This window comes from Sceloporus occidentalis, unplaced genomic scaffold (genome assembly GCF_023333645.1).
Source record: "Sceloporus occidentalis isolate IW3139 unplaced genomic scaffold, rSceOcc1.0.p SCAF_183, whole genome shotgun sequence".
In the NCBI taxonomy this organism is placed as follows: domain Eukaryota; kingdom Metazoa; phylum Chordata; class Lepidosauria; order Squamata; family Phrynosomatidae; genus Sceloporus; species Sceloporus occidentalis.
In genome coordinates this window covers 645,559-667,614 of record NW_028317163.1, presented here as the reverse complement: position 1 = coordinate 667,614, position 22,056 = coordinate 645,559, and the positions used below count along the sequence as shown (strand labels likewise).

Below are 22,056 nucleotides of genomic sequence, written 5' to 3'. Positions count from 1 at the left end.
TTAGACATGATATGGTGGTGTTAGACATGATATGGTGGTGTTAGACATGCTATGGTGGAGTTAGACATGCTATGGTGGAGTTAGACATGCTATGGTGGAGTTAGGACATGCTATGGTCGTGTTAGACATGATATGGTCGTTTTAGACATGCTATGGTGGAGTTAGACATGCTATGGTGGTGTTGGGACATGCTATGGTGGAGTTAGGACATGCTATGGTGGAGTTAGGACATGCTATGGTGGTGTTGGATCATGCTATGGTGGTGTTAGACATGCTATGGTGGAGTTAGGACATGCTATGGTGGAGTTAGACATGCTATGGTGGTGTTGGGACATGCTATGGTGGTGTTAGACATGCTATGGTGGAGTTAGACATGCTATGGTGGTGTTAGACATGCTATGGTGGAGTTAGACATGCTATGGTGGTGTTAGACATGCTATGGTGGAGTTAGACATGCTATGGTGGTGTTAGACATGCTATGGTGGAGTTAGGACATGCTATGGTGGAGTTAGACATGCTATGGTGGAGTTAGACATGCTATGGTGGTGTTAGACATGCTATGGTGGTGTTAGACGTGCTATGGTGGAGTTAGGACATGCTATGGTCATGTTAGACATGCTATGGTGGTGTTAGACATGCTATGGTGGTGTTAGACATGCTATGGTGGTGTTAGACATGCTATGGTGGTGTTAGACATGCTATGATGGAGTTAGACATGCTATGGTGGTGTTAGACATGCCAAGATCTTCCGCTTTGCTGTAGCCTTTTGCTTTTAAATCTTTCATGCCGATGTATGACCCAAACGTGTGTCATACATCACTGGCTGGCTCAGACCAAGGATATATTTCTATATTTACAATCGCCTTTTTGCCAAAACAAGGATCAGCTTCTTAACCCCCCCCCCTCCCCAGGGGCAAAAACTGCCACACATTATGGCTTCAGTTCTATTTGTCGATCCTAACACGCATTCAACGCTTCAGCCACAAAGTTGTCGAAACACAAATACATTGTATACGAATAAAAGCGCCGTCCCAGCGACACACGAAGAACAAACAAGTGTCTGCCAGCCAAAAAAACCGCCACTCCATGGAGTATCGAGTTCCACCCCGGCGAGGAGTGTCTCCCATTATATATTGCGCAATGGTGGTTCTGATTGTTTGGGTGTAATAATTACTGGAATATATTGGCTGGAACCTCCGCCGAGAGCTCGCCGCATTCACCAACATACATTTTCTTTAAAGAGCAACGGAAGGATGGCTGCTTTCCTGACGGTAACTCTTCTTATCATCTTTCGAGGTGGGCCCTTTTTGGAAATTCTCTTACAAATGATGATTTACATGCTAATTACCCCAAAATGTAGACTTTTTTAACATTCAAAAACATAGGAAAAACATGGACATGGTCATTATTTGTTCTGCATTTCTTTGTGACAGCAGTGTGCTCGTAGGGTTAAACTACTGTATATTAAGATAAAAATAAATAACTAAATACGTTTAAAGGAATATTGAAATTATTTAATGAAATTATGGGTCAGGTACGGCAATCACTTAAATGCCGGCATTGTCTTTATTTGTTGCCTCCTGTAGGTCGCCGGATACATTTTCTATTTTCCGTTACATTTTGGATCACACATATCGAGGGGTCGCCATACATTGCTATCGGGGTGGGATTTGGGTTATTATGCGTTGTGCGCATGCCGTGATGTGAGTTGGTCAAATAGGGGTCTGCATCAAGCCCACCTGGCATTGGCCCAGAGCAATGGGCAAAATGTTCTAGACCTAGGATCTTGGAGACCCCTTCGCCAACTCGACTATATCGCTGTAAAGTTCCAGTAATGTTTTAACCCTATCATCTCTATCCTACTATAGGGGTTTTCTCTGCGCCGAATCTTATCCTTCCCAGCAACGTGACGCTTCCTGAAAATGCCATCCAAAGCACGCTGGTGGCCAAGATCTCGGCAACGGCTCTCCCGTTCGATTCAATCGTTGGCGCCCCTTTTATAGTCAATTCTAACCCCGTGGTTCATCCATTCATGATCATACCCAAAGGAGGAAATACCTGGGAGGTAACATAGAACCTGCCGGCAGATCGGCCCTATTTGGCCCCATCTAGTCGCCCGTTTCTCCTGCTGTAAAGACTCTTAATCAGTCGTTGGTCTCGTCTTAGATTCAGGAGTCCTATGCCTATACCATGCATGTTTAATACCCTCACTGTGTTACCACTTCTGCTGGGAGGCTGTTCCACTTACCCACCACCCTCTCAGTAAAATAAAACCTCCTTCCAGCTGCACTCTTTGCTATTTTCTATGTTACTTCTTCTTAAACCTTCCTATTATTTAGATGTGGACAATATATCCTCCATCGGGTTAGGGCTTGAAGGAGTCACGGAACCCAAGTGTTCTTGCTGGTGTTGCTACTTTTTAAATGTATCCATAATTTGCTTTATTTCTAGTGATGAATGATGACTTTTTTGGTCCTAAAAGCAAATAACCTCGTTTACTCTTCTCTTTGTTCAGTTAATCCTCACAAGTTCTCCCCGGCTGGACTTTGAAAGGGTCCCTCTGTATACCCTTCAGATCATCGTGGAGGACAGCAAAGGGACGTCTTCTACAAACACCATTGTCATTGAGATCTCCAAAGTCAACAAGGCACCGGTTTTCACAGGAACTCTGGCTAAAAACGGTAAGCGGGTCATTTCAGGTCCGCAACGTGGGAAAGATTTTTTTTTTTTGATGGGTCTCTCAGTCACAAAACTCTTTTGTTTAACCCTTCGAGAGGTAGAAGCACGGACGACGGGACTTGTTACACAACCCTTAAGTCAGGGGTTCTCAAACTGCGGCCCTCCAGCTGCTGCAGGACTACATCTCCCATAATGATCCTTCAGCTAAGGGGCTGGCTGAGGAGTATGGGAGATGTAGTCCTGCAGCAGCTGGAGGGCCGCAGTTTGAGAACCCCTGACTTAAGGGTTGTGTAACAAGTGTTAGGGAAGTGTTAGGGATCACAAGCAGGTTCTTTTAGACAGTTAAACCTGGGGTTAGATTTCTTCACTGAGCTGGGGGCAGATAAATGGGACAGCTTTCCAGCAGACATGGTAGAAGCTAACCCAGCGAGGGCAAGACGTGCCTAAATGATTCTTCTCTGCTGTGAAATGTTTTCCATGGTATAGTTCACGCTTTCGTCATTTATTGGTTCAAGTAAATCTTTAGTGATAGAAACACAGAACCCGCCGGCAGATCGGCCCCATCCGGCCCCCGTCTAGTCGCCGTTTTCTCCTGCTGTAAAGACTCAAACATTAATCAGTCGTTGGTCATATGCCGGTCCCATGTATGTTTAAATACCTTCACTCTGCCACTTCTGCTGGAAGTCTCTGCCATTTATCAACCACATTCTCATTGGAATAAACCTTCATTACATTACATCTGATATAACATTTGAGTTATCGTAAGAAGAACATGAGGTAGGGTTACTCTAATGTTTTAGGATGGAGTAATCGAGGGTTAAAAAAAGGCTACTCTCTTCTCCTTGTCATAGATTGGAACATTTTTCACCCCGATTCGGGTAAGTGCTGGGGTAGATGTGCTCCCGTCTCCAATAACACCAGAGTGATAAGAACCACAGTTTAGGGTGTAGGGTGCTGATAGGTACCATGTTGCGTCTATTGACATTGGTCAAGCCTTCATGTCTCCCAACACCACAGGTTACATCCCACTAGTGTCGCACTTGTGGGAGTCGGAGGTTGGCAGTCGGCCCCGGGAGCCACTCATCGGGGGGGGGTTCCATATTGGCACACAGAGGTCCCAAGTCTCCTGGAAATCCCTTCTCTCTCACTGTCTCCTTGCCTTCTCCGTCTCCCTGTCTCCTTTCTCGCAGCTCTTCTTCTTTTCTTTCCTCTTCTTGTTGTGTCTTCTTTCTTCGTCCTCTTCTCCCCGACCAAATACTCCACCCCCCCCACCTTAGATTACAAAAAAGACCCCTTACGATGGGACCTTTCTGTAATTACCCCCTGAGATCATGTCACTGGGTCCTCAACCCTTTCCAGTCCCCAACGCTTCACTACCCCCCCCTCCACCGGTCTATAACGTGGTTCTTCTTTAGATTCTAATTTAAACTCACAGCTAATAACACAGCTATCAATCTCTACATTTTGCGCCCCCCCCTACTTTATGTCGACAAATTCTAAACTAGTCATTAATGTTTAAAAAAAATCAGCCATATAGAAAATCGTTATTTTTCTGTGGATTAACGCAACGTTCCAGAAGAAGATCTAAGTGAAGTTCTCGCGTTCCTCTGTCTTCTCTCCTCGCCTCTATTTCTTGAAGAGTGCTTAGTAAATAATAACGTCTCCGGCTCTCACACCGCAGTCTCTCTCCCATCAGATGCGGAGGTGTATATCACAGAAAACACGGCGGTCTCCGCAGTGATATACAGAGTGGGCGCCAAGGACCCCGATAATGATGTTTTGCAGGTAATTTCGTGATAAATGGAGGTTTGTGGGATTCCGAAGGGTTTTCTTCTTGATAGATTTAAACGAGGAGCAATCCCATTATCACAGGATACAGCTCGGTAGACCGAGGGGCTACACAGCTAGGACCTCGCCTTTTTTTAAACTATAATTCCCATCATCCTTAGTCACTAACAGGGGTGTGCTGTCATAATCTGGCCCGTGGGGGCCACGTGGCCCATTAACACAGCTGGTTGGAATTTATTAGGAATAAAACATAAAAACAGAAGAAAGGGCTTTTCGAGATTCCATAAAAGAAACATTAAAGGGATCCAGACATGTTTTTTCGGGTATATTACTGTATACAGCGCTGGGGGTTATATTACTGTATACAGCGCTGGGGGTTATATTACTGTATACAGCGCTGGGGGTTATATTACTGTATACAGTGCTGGGGGGTTATATTACTGTATACAGTGCTGGGGGTTATATTACTGTATACAGCGCTGGGGGGTTATATTACTGCATACAGCGCTGGGGGTTATATTACTGTATACAGCTCTGGGGGTTATATTACTGCATACAGCGCTGGGGGTTATATTACTGTATACAGCATTGGGGAGTTATTGGACTAGGGGACAACTGGGCTGAATTTACAGATATCCTGCACGATGGAGAAATGAAAATAAGAACGAGGTGTCTTCGGGAATCTGAATGTTGAAGTTTTGTGTTTTAGTTGATACATCAGGGACCGGCAAACATACCCGGGATTCAGTCATTTCATTCATCTGTAAAATGATAAATAAAAGAGAGAACATCGGAGGAGGCAAATATTTATTTCAGACGCTTCCCGCTCCGCTGCCTCCCTCTGACTATAAGAGGGTCCAATAAGCATTGTGAATAGAGGCATTAGTCCGGCTTTATTGCCATGGAACGCTGCCATGTTCATATTGTTAACTTCTTTCCAAATGAAACGTTCTTTTGCACCTCAGTTCACGCTGCGGGTTCTACACAAAGAGCCCCGGATTACCAAAACGCTGGCTTTTATTCTACTGTTTCAATGTAAAAGTCATATCTCTATGGCAACGGCCAATCAGTGCTTGATTTTGTATCACAAGAAAATTAAGCAATCCCTGAAAAAATACAAGTGAGGCAATATTTTGTCCAACAGGTTTATACAGAGAAATGGTATCTGCAGTGTTTGTCCTTTATTACACCTATCCTTAATAATGGTTTGAAAGCTAATAATTTTAAATAAAACTGTATAACTTTGGCCAAAATATGTTGCGGTCTCGATTCAGAGAAAAGCTTCCTTGTATTATTTATATGGAGTGAGAGTTGAACTCATTTTTGACCAAAGGATAATCTTTTATGGCCAACGTTCATCCTTATGTCAACATTCACCTTTATTAATATGATTTATTTTCCACCAAAACGAAGTCCGCTTTTAGGTCGATAGGGTGATTATGTCCCTTATTTCTGTCCCATCATTCTGACAGTTCTCCATCACACCCATGAACTCCGGATTTGAGATTGATAACACGGGAGCCATTTCGACCACCGCCATGTTTGACTACGAAAGCCATATAAAAAGGTAAGTCTTCTCAAACCATCTTTAAAATAAAGGCAGCCTTGAGCCCGAGGAAAATCAGTCATGAAATGATACTGAACATGAGTACGATTTGTTGAAATATTTCATATTATTGAAGGTATAATTCATTATTTCTCTTTTCCTCCAGCTATACAATAACGGTAACCATAAGCGATGGTGTCCTCTCCGACTCCGCCAATATCAAGGTCTACATAACCAACGTGAATGACAATGAGCCATCTCTAACTTGCGAGTAAGTCGTTAGAGGTCTCCATGCCTACACCCCGTGCCCATGACACCTTCTGTAAGTGCAAAGACCCTTCTAAAGTTCACAAAACAAGGAAGAACAGTAATTATTATTATATTATTTAAGAAGTGAGAAGATAATTGTCCCAGTAAGTGTTTCCATTAGAACTTCTGGACAATGATGTGGCTCGACTGAAGACCAATTCTACTCCTGGTTCCTTCTGATGAGTTAACTTGTGGGATTCCTTCACATGTGATGAGGATCATGGAGGAAATCTTAAAGTTCTATGCATTTAGGATTGTTACATTGTGGCTATTATTCCTCATCATGCTTCTTTGTAACAGGTTTTCCAATATTACCAAAGCCGGTATAACCAAACAGACAAGAACACCTGGAGACACTGTAGCCATTGAACTGAATGAGGAGCTTCGTATCGGGACAGCGGTTATCACCTGCGCAGCATCGGATGCCGACCTAATGAATGACCTCACGTTCCAGTTGGACCCCGCCAACAGCTACTTCTCCATTCATAAAGGTGAAAAAAACTATTTTTCAGGATATTTACATTGTGTTTTTTTTAAGGTAGACTTCCATGCCTGTCAAAATTCTCAGATTGTAGGAAATTCAATTTTTTTTTTCACCTTTCCGTATTATTTTCATTCCTACAGAGACCGGAACCGTGATTATTGTTTCGAGGATGGACAGCGAAGAAGCTGGATTTGTCACCGTTCAGTCTTTTGGCGTTAAGGTGTGCGACGGTGACTTGAAATGCTCATCCATACCGACCACGGTGATGGTCCTTCCGATTAACGACAATCCCCCGTATTGCGATCCATATTTTTACAGGTCAGTATCAATATCAAACTCAAATCAATTTATAATAATAGAATTCTGAGAACCCAAACTCCTCCAGGAGAACGTTATTAACTTTCCACGGCAACACAAGATCATTTGCTTTTGTGTTAAGGTGAGTTCACAAAATAACTCATCTAATAAATGCATTTCTGTAGATTTTTATTAATTTCTACAGTTTTGTTGTTAGTTTTACCAAACCAGAACCCATCACGAAGGATACAGTGGTTGCCGTCTTAAAGTGTCACGACGCAGATATCCCACCGGACGTCTTGACTTATCAGCCAAACAGCGGGCCACTAGGCGTTGACAAATTATTCCAGCAGAAACCAGGAGATCCCCATATTATACAGGTAAGAGCCACGGGGAGGGTTGATATAAAAGCTTTTAATGTGGATACGTGATCCAGAACAGGTAGAAAAAAATTCTAGGATTTTTTTAGAAAATTATTAGAAATATGGTTTATTTATTTTATTTTCATCTAGACTTTTCTAAGAATATTACAAAATAATTAGAAAGTATAAAAAAAAAATTATTAGGAACATTATTTATTTATTTATTGCATCTTCATAGGCAAATGGGGATTTGGACTACGACTCGGATCCTGTCTCTTCTCACCAAATGATGATATCGGTATTTGATTCACCAGACGCCCCTAACACGGGTAATAAATATAACGCAGGGTTAGAGAGAACTTCTGGCTGTTTGCTGGAATAGTCTCAATGTATATATTACAGGGCGCTGTGGGTCGTACCTGTATATAACATGTTTTAGGACTTATGAAAATGATATGCAACATGGGACATAGAACGTTAACCCCTTCATCTTTTTATTTTCTTTGGTATGAGGTCTGGCAAAAATATTAATATCCCCTTTAATACGGGGAATATAAGAAAGCGTGAAATAATTATTTGTATTTTCTTTCTTTTTTTTTTTTTTATTAAATACATTTTCATTTCTCTTTGTCGCAGTGACCACAACCATAGTAGTATCCGTGACTCCAGTAAATGATTTCGATCCCGTGTTTGACCCACCTACGTATGAGTTTAAGGTGCCTGAGACATCAGGAGGTACGGTAGCCATAGGGATCCAGATTCGGCAGAAATAGTTAATTCAAATGAATTCATTAATTTGTTCACTAAACGTTGAGCATGAGCTCACTGTTGGGATTTGCAGTTCTTTCAGTGGTGATCCAAGTTGTCGATGAACATGCCAGACCCTAATTCCAAGTTAAAGTAACCCTGGCTGTTCCCCCATGAACCCCTGACAGAGGGGATGTTGGGGAATCCGTCTATGTTTAGTAAAGCAAACCTGGTCATTAATCTGAAGATAAACACTTTGTAGTGCAGCGTCCTATGATGGTCAATAAGTTAGGAACCTACGAGGAGGAGAAGAAAGATCTATATTAGATGCGGATCTACTCATTCTCCAGTAAGATATAAGATAGAGGAGTTCCAGAGGATACAAAGTAACAAAGTAGCAAGGTTCTCTTGGACTTGAGAAGTCAGGCATCTCCAATGCCACCACTTAACCGGTGTCTGTAAAAGATGGTTGTATCTATATCTTCGATCATTCACGTACCTCTAGCTCAGGGGCGTCCAACCTGCGGCCCTCCAGCTGCTGCAGGACTACATCTCCCATACGCCTCAGCCAGCCCCTTAGCTAAAAGAGCATTAGGGGAGATGTAGTCCTGCAGCAGCTGGAGGGCCACAGGTTGGACACCCCTGCTCTAGCTCCTGCCCCATGTTAAAGCCATTATTGTTTTCTGTCTTCATCTCTTTCTAGCCAACTACATCATTGGCAAAGTAAGCGCTACAGATAAAGACCGGCCGCACTGCGTCAGATACAGAATTCTTAACGGCAACACCGACGTTATCAATAGGTTTTGGGTAGATCCGGCTTCTGGAACTCTAGAGCTATTAACTCAGCCGGATTACGAATCGCTCCCGTCCTACACACTAGTCGTCGAGGCTTCGGACTGCGACCTAATAAATCCCGGAAAGGCTCAGGCAACAGTAAGTGAACCCAGAGGGAGCTTCGTGATCTCCAGGCTTCCCGATCAGACATTGATGGTAAAACTGGAATATAAATGTTAGAGATGATTCACTTGGTCTGAATACCGCATACTGCGCCTTTAATCGGAGCTTTATGACCCATAATGTGGACCAAAATCTTTGTTCATATCCTCTGCATTATCCTCTGCAGTTTGACTGGCATGCTTGTCTTGGTCTTTTAGGTCACCGTCGATATTATAGAGGAGAATGACGAGGCTCCGGTATGCAGACCTTCAAGGTACACGGCTATTATCTATGACAACGTGACATCAGGAGTCAACATTAACAACTTCAGACTGAACTGCAGAGACCGAGACTCCAATGACACGTCCATGCGCTTCGAAGTTGTTTCAGGTTTGTCTCAGCGGCTGTCATGGGATTGTTTTTGTCGTATATATTTTTCCAAAAAAAGGATCTATAAGGTTTCCCAGTCGTACGAACTGAAGAGAAATTTTGTGTCGTAAACATTAAACGGTTATTAATAAACTGAAGGATGAACTGAAGGATGGGTTTGCAAAATATTAGACTTGTGCAAATGGACCAAAAACTGGACCAAAAAACTGTTCTGACAAAGGTTTTGTTTCATTTTTTGGTCCATTGATTTTTTGTGTGTAACAAATCTAGGTTCCTGCCCTTTCAGTTCGGACAAATTCGCTGTCACTCACCCTCACACTCTCACACTCACTCTCATTCATTCTCTTTCACAATCTCTCACACCCTCTCTCTATGTCTTCTTTTATGCAGCATGTCTTCTTCTCTTGCTTCTTTTTAGTCTTCTGTCTTCTTTCTTCTGTCTTTCTTCTGTCTTTGTTTGCTTCTCCCTGGTATCAGCTCCATTAACCAGGCCTCCAGAAGAGCTTCCACAACAGAGCCATCCTTCACGCACATCCTCTCCCCGATTGGAGGAGCAGATGAGAGGCTGTCCCCATGATGCGCGCCATGGCTCCGCCCCTTTCGCAGAAGTACTCCAAGAGGCCAGAATATTGCCGATTATTCGAGAAGCTTTTCGATTTTGGATTCTTTTGTTTTCTCAGGGAATGTAAACAATCACTTCGCCTTTGATCCCACGCATGGATCACGCAGTCCCAAACTCATCGTGAAAACACCATTCGATTTTGACAATGGAGTCGACGTGCAACAAAGATACAACCTCGTAGTCAATATTGTCGATGACAACGTAAAAAACGGCAGGGTACAGAAGCCAAGGACTGGAACCGTTCTGATTTCGATCAGAGTGGTCCAGACCAAGACTCCTGCCCCAACTAACTATTACGTGAGTAGCATTATCAAACACCACCTATGGACCCACATCAAAACTGAAGGACATGTTTTTTTTCCAATTTATATGATGAACATTAAAAATTGCTTCTAAATAGTGACTTATGTCTACAAAAATGTTTTAATTGATATCAGAAAAAAATATGTACTTTCCAAGAAGTGCTCTTGTATTCTTAAAAAAACCCACTTAATTAATAGATTTTGGATATTAGTCACCAGGTTTAAATTTCTGTTAAAAATCACCCTTTTTTGTGTTTTGATAGCAAAGAAAAGGACTTACAATAGTAAACAAAGACATTAACACGTATGACTCCAGTGCTTGGTACGTGCCGTTTGTCTTCACGCTCATGGCCCTATTGCTGGCCAGTTTGGCGGCCTGGGTCGGTTACCTCCTATGGAAATATTCCAACCTGAAAGGTCTGTGTCAGAAAGCCAAGAAAAGGTAAGTTCACAGATATTTATATAGAAATAATAATTTAGGGTCCTAAAAAATCTATATCTAGAAAAAAAAGAGTTTCTACTTGTGTTACAGATTTTCTTTTAATTAACCCAATTCTCTTTGGTACAGGGTGAAGAGATATCACGCAGGTGAGACTTTATTCTTCTCCCTATTTAAATATGATAAATAACGGTAATTTTGAGCGATACATTTGAACATCGCATTCATTTTTTTGTTGTTCAAACAGGTACCAAAAAGGAAAAGGTAGAAATCATCACAGTGAGTAATTTTATGTAACATTTTCTACAAAATGAACAGAAAATTAAAATTCGAAACCTTTAACCTTCTTACAATTTTTATTTTTAAAAATCTTTAAATGTTACATAAATTCGTGACCAATGGGCAATCCTGAAGCACGGCAATTCTGAAAAATGGAGCAGTTGCTATAGAAACTAAAGGAATTCTCCTTTCTCTATTCTAAACCGCTCTTTATTTTTTTTGAGGTATTTTTTGAGGTTTTATTTTAGTAGTTATCCGACTCCACTTTTGGAGCTGCCCAAATCTACATTAAACCGCTCCCCGCCATAAATATATTTTCCTCTTCCGCAGGACTTTTCCAAACGTTTGGCATGTTTAAAATCCTACGTAAATACGTTTTAAATCAATCTTTTAAACAGATAGCTCTTTTTTTTTTTTTAAAGGAAACTACCACACGCGAGGCTGTATTTGATGGAGAGGCCATCGATCCAGGTAAAAGAACACAAAATGCAACAGAATATCCGGCAAAGCAAATCAAAGATATCCGAGATTAAACTGAATTCTTCTAGCAACGGAATTTAGTGTTCTTTAGAAAAGAGGCTGAGGGTTAAATAAGTTAGAAACTTAAAAACATTCAAACACAACCAACCTAGAATTTAAAATTCAATCTCATTCAATCTATTCCAAAATCAGTCCAAATCCCAGATTTGTTCCATTTTGGTCCCATTTCATATTTAGTTCCATTCCAAAATCAGTCCTATTCCAAAATGAATTCCATTCCAAAACCAGTCCAATTTCAGTCCAATTTCAAAATTAGTTCCATTCCAGTCCCATTTCAAAACCAGTCCAAAATCAGCCCCATTCCAAAAATCCGTTCCAATTCAAAATCAGTCCCATTCCAGCCCCATTCCAAAATTAGTCCCATTCCAGCCCCATTCCAAAATCAGTCCCATTCCAGCCCCATTCCAAAATCAGTCCCATTCCAGCCCCATTCCAAAATCAGTCCCATTCCAGCCCCATTCCAAAATCAGTCCCATTCCAATCCCATTCCAAAATTATTTCCATTCCAGTCTCATTTCAACTTAGATCCATTCCAAAACCAGTCCCATTCCAAAATATGTTCCATTCCAAACTCAATCCCATTCAAATCCCATTCCAAAATCAGTTTTTGTGGCTTTTTCATCAGAAATTTTGACTGCTGATTCTTCCTGTTGGTTTGTTAGTTACAGGAAACATGTATGAGTATAACACCAAGTCCGGAGCCCGCAGGTGGAAGACGCCCCAGGAGAACGTCAAACTATCAGATATATCGACCATTTCCGATGTCATGATCCCTCAGCCGCCGTCTGCGCCTTTAATGATGGCCATTGGAAATAACTGAAGAAAACACTCTTATTAACCAGATATCAATGAATAATTCAAAAAACAAAATCAAAATTAATTATTATAATTATATTATTATGGGCAGCTTACTGGTTAATCAAATCTGATTCTTTCTGGTTTTATTTTACTTGATATGAAATTCCAACATAATTAAAATTAAGTTATTCATTCTTTTATTGCCGCGGCGCTCTGAGAATCTTCCATGGTTTATGATGTAATAAGATATATCGGTATTTTGTGTTGGAGGAAATTACTCAATGAAAATTTCCTCGAACTAAATTTCGATTGACTTAAATCCCAATGCTTTATGAAAGTCGATATTAAGCAAAAATGTGTTTTATTTTCATAAAAAAAAGCAGATTTCATAGATTGATAAATAATGTTCACAGAATGCGACCTTATCTCATACGTTCTAAACATATGACCAAGTACATTTTCAGAGAGATGATTCCAGGGTGCCTGTGTCGGGTCACGGAGGTCTAAAGCTGTCAAGGATATTGCCCTGTACCCAGTATTTTTAATGGTGTGACCTCCCATCAATACGAAAGCTGGTCGGAGAACCTTTGGTAAGACTTTGTAACAGTTTCAGCCATGTCTCCACATGAAACGAGGTTCTATCTGAGCAGCCTCCATGATGAAGAGGGTTTTATGGACGTTGAGGATTAGGAGAAAGTGGGTTCCAGATTTAGGGCAAATACATTCAGAGGAAATGTTCTCCACAGGAGGGTTTACCAGAAAGTTGTGATTTTAACTTTTTTTAGTTCAATGCTCTTTATGAAAGCCGTCAAGAGCAAGAGTCTCCCTTTGGAGAATAACCTTGCGTTTTCATGCCAAACCTCGACCGGTTCCGTCGTCTTTTTCTGTAGTTTTATAGATTACAGACTATCGTTATCCGTTCACGCTGTGCTTTTCTCGTTGAGCGTTCCTTTCAATAATTCACCGATTTATCCTGGGGTGTTTCAGGACTATAGTTACCTGGTTCACGCTGGAATCGGTGCTGTGTATAACCTCTAGCTGAGGCCGCTGGGAGTTATATTTTACAGCAGCAGGAGGACCGGACCCTGTCTTTATTTTCATAGAGTCATAGAATCTGGAACGGTATTCAGTAAGATTTAACCCTTGCACAACAGGAGCAAAGTACTTGAAGAATGTGTGCTTTACACACAATGAGTCGTATATATATATTATTTATGGGGCAATTGTGCTGTGACGCAATTCTATTCACAGCGGGGGATTTTAAAGACCCCCAAAATCTGCATGAATTCATTCATTCTGCAATAAGCAAACATTTCTTAATGTACGTTTATAATATATTGGAACATACACAGCTTTGTAGCTTATACTCAGCCATATATATTCCGACCTCTGCCAACCAGACCTAGACAGAACATTCCGGGTCAAAGAAGGAGGTAACCCCCCCAACAAAACCAGGGGGCAGATTGCTCTCTTTGTTGCCTCCTCTATGGCTCTTCAATGGGCTGATTAGAAACCTCCCATTAGACTTCATACAATAATTGTAGCAACGTCCACCTAGCTCACCCCAATTTCCATCTATTAGAAGCCCTGTCACATGCCACCCATATGGGTTGGTTTCCTCAACTTCCCAGTTGATGATGACCTGCGTGCCACCACTTATTCTACAAACAGGGGCTTCTCCGTGTGTTGCTTTATTTTTAATAATTTAATAATAAGGATATATTTTTTTATTTCGTTTTGCATCATTGACAGTTTTTGTAACAATCGTAAGACCGTGGCTTCCAAGCTACCCAACAATTTAAATCGAGGCGCCATCGCAGAATGTTTATTAGAAAATGATACTTCAAGTGTTGAGATGGAAAAAACAAACAAACAAACACATTTTCTATCCTTTGCTACTTGTGTAGACACAGAAATCTGTAAGAGTTAATTTCACACTAAACTGCTTTACACAAAGTTTAATCATCTTCATCTGTCTGGTTGACGAACGTACATTCTACAACAACAGCGAAATTCGCAACAAACGCCATGAATTCTTTGAAGTCGACTTCGCCTGTCTGTTTGCCCTCCAAGTTCTTGAGCGCGTCTTTGAAATGACTGCTGCTTTCCAAGCACTTAATAGCAGGAACAAAGAATTATTGCAAAAAAAAAAAAAATAAATAAAAAATAAAAAAGAAAAAAAATGATTATTTTTATAATTAAAGACTTTCAATATTTTCTTATCTTAAGTAGAGATTTAATATTTTAAAATCTACAATGTTTAGATAAAATATATTCAACAAGAAGCCCACAATGGCATTTTTAACATTATTTTTTAAAATATCTTTCGCATCTCAGTTAATTCCAACATTTGGACAAAAAAAGATCTTAAATTTACAGAACTAGGAATTCCAAAACATTTCCCTTTTTATTCTGGCTCCCTACTTAAAATTAATCCAGGCAGCATATGAAAAAAAATAAATCTTAATCAGTGAAATGTTTTTTTCATTTTTAAGATTTTAGAAAAATTCTAAAATATTCTTCTTATTTTAATTTCTTCTTATTATTTTTATTTATTAGAAACATATAGGCTTTCCATTTTCAGGTTAACAAATTATAATTTTTTTAAACATTTTTGATGCAATACAAAAAAACAAATTCTGGTTTTTTTAAATTAGTGTTTTAGGCCCTTTTTTCTTTACTTTTTGGTTACATAACCAAATAATAGCCTTTTCTTACTGGGTGTAGGGTTGGCATTTCTTTTCTCAGAAGTTGCCTAAGTTCCTTTGTCTCCAGACACATGGGGTCACCACCCTTCCCCGCGTACTTGTAGAAGACCTTGATCAATGTAACAATGGCCTTTTCTGCTTGAGTTTTGGCACCAAACTTGGGGATCCTAAAAGAGAGAACACGTGGTCAACCAGAGTGCATTCTAATAAAATGAGCAAATGTTCTTCTGTCTGTGTAACAAATCCAGAAGCAAAACAAGGATTATGGGAATTATAGTCTGATGGTCGTAGAGTGATCAATGATAGCCTTGGGATCGAAAGTCTTGTTTGCAGCAAGCACTATGTTATAGCGTTATAATTAACTTGTATGAAGTCTGATGGCCACATCTGCCACTCTTTCCCTGATTGGGAATTGTATTTCTTTTCTGAGCTCCTATTGTTATAGACACACATTAACCCGGTGACCGGTAATTTCTGACGATCACATGGGATCAATCACCTTTTGCGCCTCTCATCCTTTCGTTAAAATGATTTAAAGCCAAGCCATATGCAAGGAACACAGTAGCCATTCCACGCATCTAGGTTATACCTTCAAATATAAATAATAGACAAAAATCTTGTTATCATCTGATCAAGTACAGCACAACAAGATAATTGAAACCAAAAAAACCCAGAGAAAAATATTTTTTTTACATTATTTTGCTATTCCGCGTTTGAATATGGATATTGTTTCTCAAAAGCGTTCCATTAATGTACGGAACGCGCACAGAGATCTTTGCATTTTGATATATATCACTCAGAACGTATTTATTCTTCATCAAATAGTTTGCTTTTTATCTGAAATTTTAAGTGAAGTCTGACAAAGAAACAGCAATCTTTTTCAAGAAATGTAGCTATTCCTCTGAATCTTTTATGAAACTTCAGAAAACATTTTGTTTCAATGATTTACAGGACAATTTCCTAGAAGCTATTTTTTTTATTTAGAATTCCTTGGCATGATCACACCATACTACTGGCGATGAAATGTTAGGATTTTTTTTATATGATAAACCTCACTCATAACTCATTTTCCACCAAATTTCAAAATTCAATTTTATTTTACATTTGTCAACGTATGATGCGCTAATTAAAAAAAAAAAAAAGCAAAGATAAATTATGTTTCCGAGTTAGGTTTATTGTACCCAAACATAGCCTAATTAATTAAAATCATACTCAGAACTTGTCTACAATTTGAGGAAGACTAATTAGAATCTAAACCACGAAAACTCTGTTAATTATTAGTACTCACCTTCTGTCTCGTTCTCCCCAACCTCCTAATAGATCATAAGATCTAGGAGTAAGGTCCTTTTCTTCTTCTAAATGAATATGCCCCTTTTTTGTTCATATTGTTGTCTATTTTCTATATCGGTTATGTTTTTGTTAGTTTTCACTATTGTAATAGCGCTACAGAATAATCTGGGGCGCTATTAATATAATCTTAATATGTTTATTGTGTCTTGGAGGATCACCTTGATCCCTTGGTCCTACAAACAAGGTCTACTTTTTCAGAGGAGGTAAAGAGGAAAATTGTTTTTCTTCATCCATGTTCAAAGGCTAACTTATTTTGATCTCCGCTCTATCTTCTCGGTGTGACGATTATTTTATGGAATGTTGAATAACACTGGTTTTACCTTTTATACTTCATTACGCTGCGGATGTACATGTCTTGTAATTCAGTTGTGATATCGGTGATAAATTCAATAAACTCAGTAAAGTCCACTTCTCCATCTCCATCCAAATCCAAGATTGCCATCGCATCCTCCTGAAATTATAAATATGCAACATTCCAATATATTTGTCCCCATTTTTTGCTAAAGGAAATTAGGGTCAAAGTTAACCGGTGTTCCTTGGGTAGATTACAATCAGAAACCTTCCACCAGATTAATGAGGGTCTTCTGTGAACCCTGCCTCTTTTCTTATGGATTCTAAATGTTTTAAATGGGTAATAAAATGAAATAAATACATAATAAAATCACCGGATTTACAGATGATGTCATTGACGGGGTGTTTAAAATCCAGCCAATAATAACCGGTTGACTTACCCTGTAGCAGCAAGGAAGTTCTTGAATAAGCAACGTAGACAGCTCTGATTTATTTAATTTTAGGTTGTCTCCCTCCTTGGCTGAATATTTGTGGAATACACCCAGGAGATTGTAGACTGCCGTTTCCACAGCTGCCATGATGCAAGTGTTGAGAAGGGAGGTGATCAGCCCTGGGTATTGTTTACCTGTCACTCAACGAAGCCGATGTATTCTCCAGCCCTTTGATGTCAGCCTCCTTGTAGGGCGGAAGAAGAAATTGGAAGCTGCTGGGACAAGCCGCCCAGATTATTAACCCATCCTTATGGGCATTCTTTGTTTAACCCTTGACAATCAGAAGGGTCATTAAAGAGTTTCAGCTGCTTTTGTTTTCTTTTATATGTATGCGTCTGGTACATGCAAAAATTCAAGCTGTTTTTCAACTCCACTTAAATATAACACCGATTCCTATCAATTCATTTGGCATATCCTGATTTTCAGTGAGCTAGGGGAAGCACATTTCCCGTGCACACCTTACTTCCTGTTTCACCGTACAACACTTCAATGCTCAGGAAATGATGATAAAAAAACGTAAAAAAAACAAGCGGCATACCCTGGCCTTAGATCTAAAGGTCCAGAGGGCAGCGGAGGGGCTGGTTACAAACGAGATTTAGAATCTCCCCAACTGGCCCATTTATACCGTGCCAAGCCACAACTACCGCCATAGAATAAAATGCCTGGGATTACTCGCGATTAAGAGATATAACGTCATGGTATGACATCATGTCCCGACACTGACCAATGAGGACAACGGCCACAGAGGAGAGCGCTGCCCTGGATCAGGCCTGAAAACCAACTTCAATGAATAGAAACGTCCTCTACATACAGCCGTGCACCCAACTCACGAATATGACAAAACAATATACAAATTCCATAAAACACAAGTTTATTATGAGTCTTCTGTGTATTTATTTGGAATTCTTCACTTGTCGGATTTCCCGGAAGAGGTCGGACATCAGGGACACGCTCAGGAGAAGGACCATGAAATCTTCAAAGTCCATTTTCCCGTCTTTGTCTTGTTCAAGATCAGCTATTAACTCTTTGTATTTGGGCTTCGTTTCCTGTCCCTGCGGTGAGAATACAAGAAGCGAGGAAGAGATATATTTCAGTGCTGTCCAACTTGGGTTATAATTAGTATAAAGTATAAATGAATGCCAACAATACAAGAAGATTTGGGGTAGAAAAAATAAACCATTCGTTCATTGAAGTTCAGTGGAGGGTAGGAGAGATGGATGAAGAGGTAAAGCACACCTGGTGTCTTCAGAAGATACGGTAGAAGCCCTCGTGCCCGATCATCGTTGATGCCCCAATGTTTGTTTTTTTCACACCTTTATTTTTATTTCTGTTTCTGGGAATTTGGGTCTGTGGAACATTGAGACTTGGTGGCACGGGCTTCTCTCCTCCGGCTCCCAACATTTCAATCCTCAACGTTCTGGAGCCACGTGGCTCCTGCCTCTTTGTAAAGGGCTTTAACTGGAGATATTACCCAGCCATTCCTGGACAAAAATGAATCAAAGAATGGCTGAAGAAATCATTAAGGGACATTGAGGTCTTCTTGTAACCCAGCATTTAAACAGAGGCCACTCCAACTATGTTTCCTTCCAAATGTTAGTGGAATGTTAACTGGTAGACAGAAGCCACTAGCGAACAACGGCAATCCGACCCATTATGTTGGACAAATAACCACATTATGCAGCATTTTTTTACCTGTGAAAAGTTCTGGAACTGTGTTTGGAGCAGGTCCTTTGCTTCACCTTTGCCCATTTTACCATCTGCGTCTGCGTACGTATTATATACAAGGATTGTGGTGGCTATGGCTTTCTCGAGGTCGGAGCCTTTACCAAGAGCTGGAGAGAATTCAGTATCAAATATTAATTGTGTAAAAAATAGACGTTTAGTTCGTGTTATGGTATAGAGGGTGGTAGATAAGTGGAACAGCCTCCCAGCAGAAGTGGTAGAGGCTAATACAGTAAGGGAATTTAAACATGCATGGGATAGATATACGCCTCCTGAATCTAAGACAAGATCAGCGACTGATTAAGGTTTGAGTCTTTATAGCAGGAGAAACGGGCAACTAGACGGGGGCCGAATGGGGCCGATTTGATTGATAAATTAGAAATATAGCAAACCTTCTGAATCAACAAATGCTTATTAAATTAGAATCAAAATTTGCAACATTGTATTCTTACCTTTTATAGAAGACAGCTGTTTTGCAATTGGAATAGCGTTACTAAAGTGGGAGAAACATAAGAAATTTGCTGATTATAAGTAAGAAGCTATAAATTTAAAAAATTTAACACCATTTTTTGGATATTTTGCTTTAATAATATTGTGTCAACGTTTATAAGAATAAAGATGTAAAATTCAGTAAAATGATCGTGAAAAAACTGCTAGCGAATACAATAAATAAAGAGAAATCCGATTATAAACAATGTATCTTCTACTTCCACTACATTATGTGTGTATTTTTAAACGTTTGAATTTATTTCTGTTTTTCTATCGATCGCCCGGCTGCAGCAAATATCTCGTTCAAATCTGTAATTCTTATTAGTTTCACAAAAATTCCTACTGGGGGAAAATAACATGAAATCAGCTCGGAATACGATTAGAAACATATATTATGTTTTATTTACATTTATTATTCACAAGCGGAATCAGTAACAAATTAACTCTTTTGTTACCTTTTAGGCATTTTTTTCTCTCCCCCCCTAGCACGACTTGAAGCCTCTCTGGTGTAAGCGGAGTGTATTCCAGAATGTGAAGGAGTGAATAATTCATATTCGACCCAAGAACTGACTTTATTTTTTTACATTTTTGTTGACCTGGTAATGTTGCTAAGCAACCGTAGCTTCTAACAACTTTATAGCGTTGCCCGTGCAGAGAGCAAATACATCGGATCCTCTGTTTGCTCAATGCGATTGTAATAAAGGACACGATTGCGTAACTAGCTACGTTCTAGGCTACGAGGCTGCAGGGTAATGAGTAAGGCAAGAGTCTGCTTTGTGTAGGGGTTATGACAACATTTTCTTTAAAAAAATGTAAATAAATTATTTAAAATTCAATATAAAAATTTCATTTTTAAATTAATATGATTTGTAAACCTGTGTGAAAACCAATGGCGTTCCAAGAGACAGCTCCTATGGGCCACTAATGGAAGTTTGTGCCCAACTTCTCCAACATTGTGCCTAGGACCTCCTCAGCTTCAAATAGATAGGGACTCGTCTGAAGATGGCTCAAGAGACTCAACAAATGGTCAATCCATAGTCAAGCCTTCCACATGGACCTGCTCCAAGTTACCATTGGGTTATCTTGTGCTGTAGTCTGGCCAACCTAACCAAGTAAATCTTCCTTAAATTAGTAATAAATTACTTTTTTACTTAATGTGGAACTCCTAGGTTTCCTGAGGTAAAAGTAATGATAACTCCTTTAATAACCGTACATGCAAGCTCTTTCCAACCTTCAACAGATGGTTTGCGGAATTAAACATTACATGGCGTAGCAGAGCCTGAAACCAGCCAGAAGTAATAAATAGGACATCCACCTTCCTGGCCCCCTCGCCATTCCTCGGCAGCGACCCAGTCATCTTCATTTTCCCGTCTGACTCTGTCACTATTACTCACTCCATTGCCAAGCGTTTCCGAAACTGTATTTTTCTTTAGTGCCGAACACAGACTAGCATGTAATTTAGTGACACGCCGAACGCACACATATTATTTGCGTCCATCAGGATAAAGATCTTGATTATCTATAAAACTAGCGGTTGCTGATCTCTTTAAGCTCAGCTGGGGTGTGGGAGCCATTATTACCGCGCCGAAATGCATTAATCAACCCCATTTGCGCTTAAAGAGTTAATAAATCATCCGACGGTCTGTGATATCATGAGCTAATGTGGTTATAAATATATTTGCCATCTGTTCCACGCGAAACAAAGAAACCTGCCCATTTACTCCAATGACAAGGCCCGGGAAGCGATTTTTATGAACCAGGGAGATTGCAAATTATTTTTTATAGTCTTTTGTAAACAGGAAGTCAGCCATTTTATTTCGTAATCATAGTAACGCATGGTCCAGATTTGCTAATGATCGTACTTACGCCTTCACCAATGCATCTAGTTTAGAATATATTTCCAACAAAATTTTACATTATAAACTATTTCCTGTCAAAATGATTTATTTCTCTTGTACGCGAGCAAATCCATCCTTCTTTCCTCAATGTAGGAGAAACAAGTCATCCTTATGTGTGGGACCAAAGCCTGTCGAGGTTTTCTTTTTTCAGATTTGCGCCTTATTTATGTATATATATTGGTGCCATTTGATTGGACCATGTGCTTCCCGACGACCCCTCTGCCGATGTCGTCCATCCAAATGAAAGTGGGTGCAGAAATGACCCTAGGGTTAGTGACAGCTATGTTCAGTATTACTTCAGCGCTGTCCCTCCCTCAACAAAACACACACTAACACGCAAACTCACTCTAATACTCACCCCATACATTTACATATACATACACACGCTATATTCCTCCTCTCCCTCTCACCATTAACCCTAAGCTCACACCAAACGCTCTAACACTGTATGCTGACATATACACCACCATACATTAACACACGCTAACACGAAACACTAACGCATACTCTTGCTAACATCGTACACTAACACACGCTTTCCAACACCATACACTTGCACATGCTAACAGAGGTGTTAAAACCATACACG

General features: G+C 40.0%; 2 protein-coding genes across 2 annotated transcripts; one reads left to right on the top strand and one right to left on the bottom strand.

Moving 5' to 3' along the window:
* The first annotated feature begins 1,253 nt into the window (after positions 1-1,253).
* On the top strand, positions 1,254-12,540 carry LOC149278698 (cadherin-related family member 3-like). Its single transcript, XM_089501860.1, has 16 exons — positions 1,254-1,271; positions 2,516-2,681; positions 4,361-4,464; positions 5,940-6,034; positions 6,180-6,284; positions 6,623-6,813; positions 6,947-7,124; positions 7,309-7,483; positions 7,704-7,794; positions 8,102-8,200; positions 8,916-9,145; positions 9,367-9,538; positions 10,219-10,457; positions 10,726-10,904; positions 11,031-11,050; positions 12,383-12,540. Exons 1-16 carry the CDS (start codon positions 1,254-1,256, stop codon positions 12,538-12,540), a joined length of 2,220 nt encoding a protein of 739 aa, XP_089357986.1.
* Positions 12,541-18,251: 5,711 nt separating this feature from the next.
* Positions 18,252-20,968, bottom strand: SNTN (sentan, cilia apical structure protein). Its single transcript, XM_089501859.1, has 4 exons — positions 20,964-20,968; positions 19,533-19,573; positions 19,051-19,190; positions 18,252-18,410 (listed from the first exon to the last, which is right to left on the bottom strand). Exons 1-4 carry the CDS (start codon positions 20,966-20,968, stop codon positions 18,252-18,254), a joined length of 345 nt encoding a protein of 114 aa, XP_089357985.1.
* Positions 20,969-22,056: the final 1,088 nt, after the last annotated feature.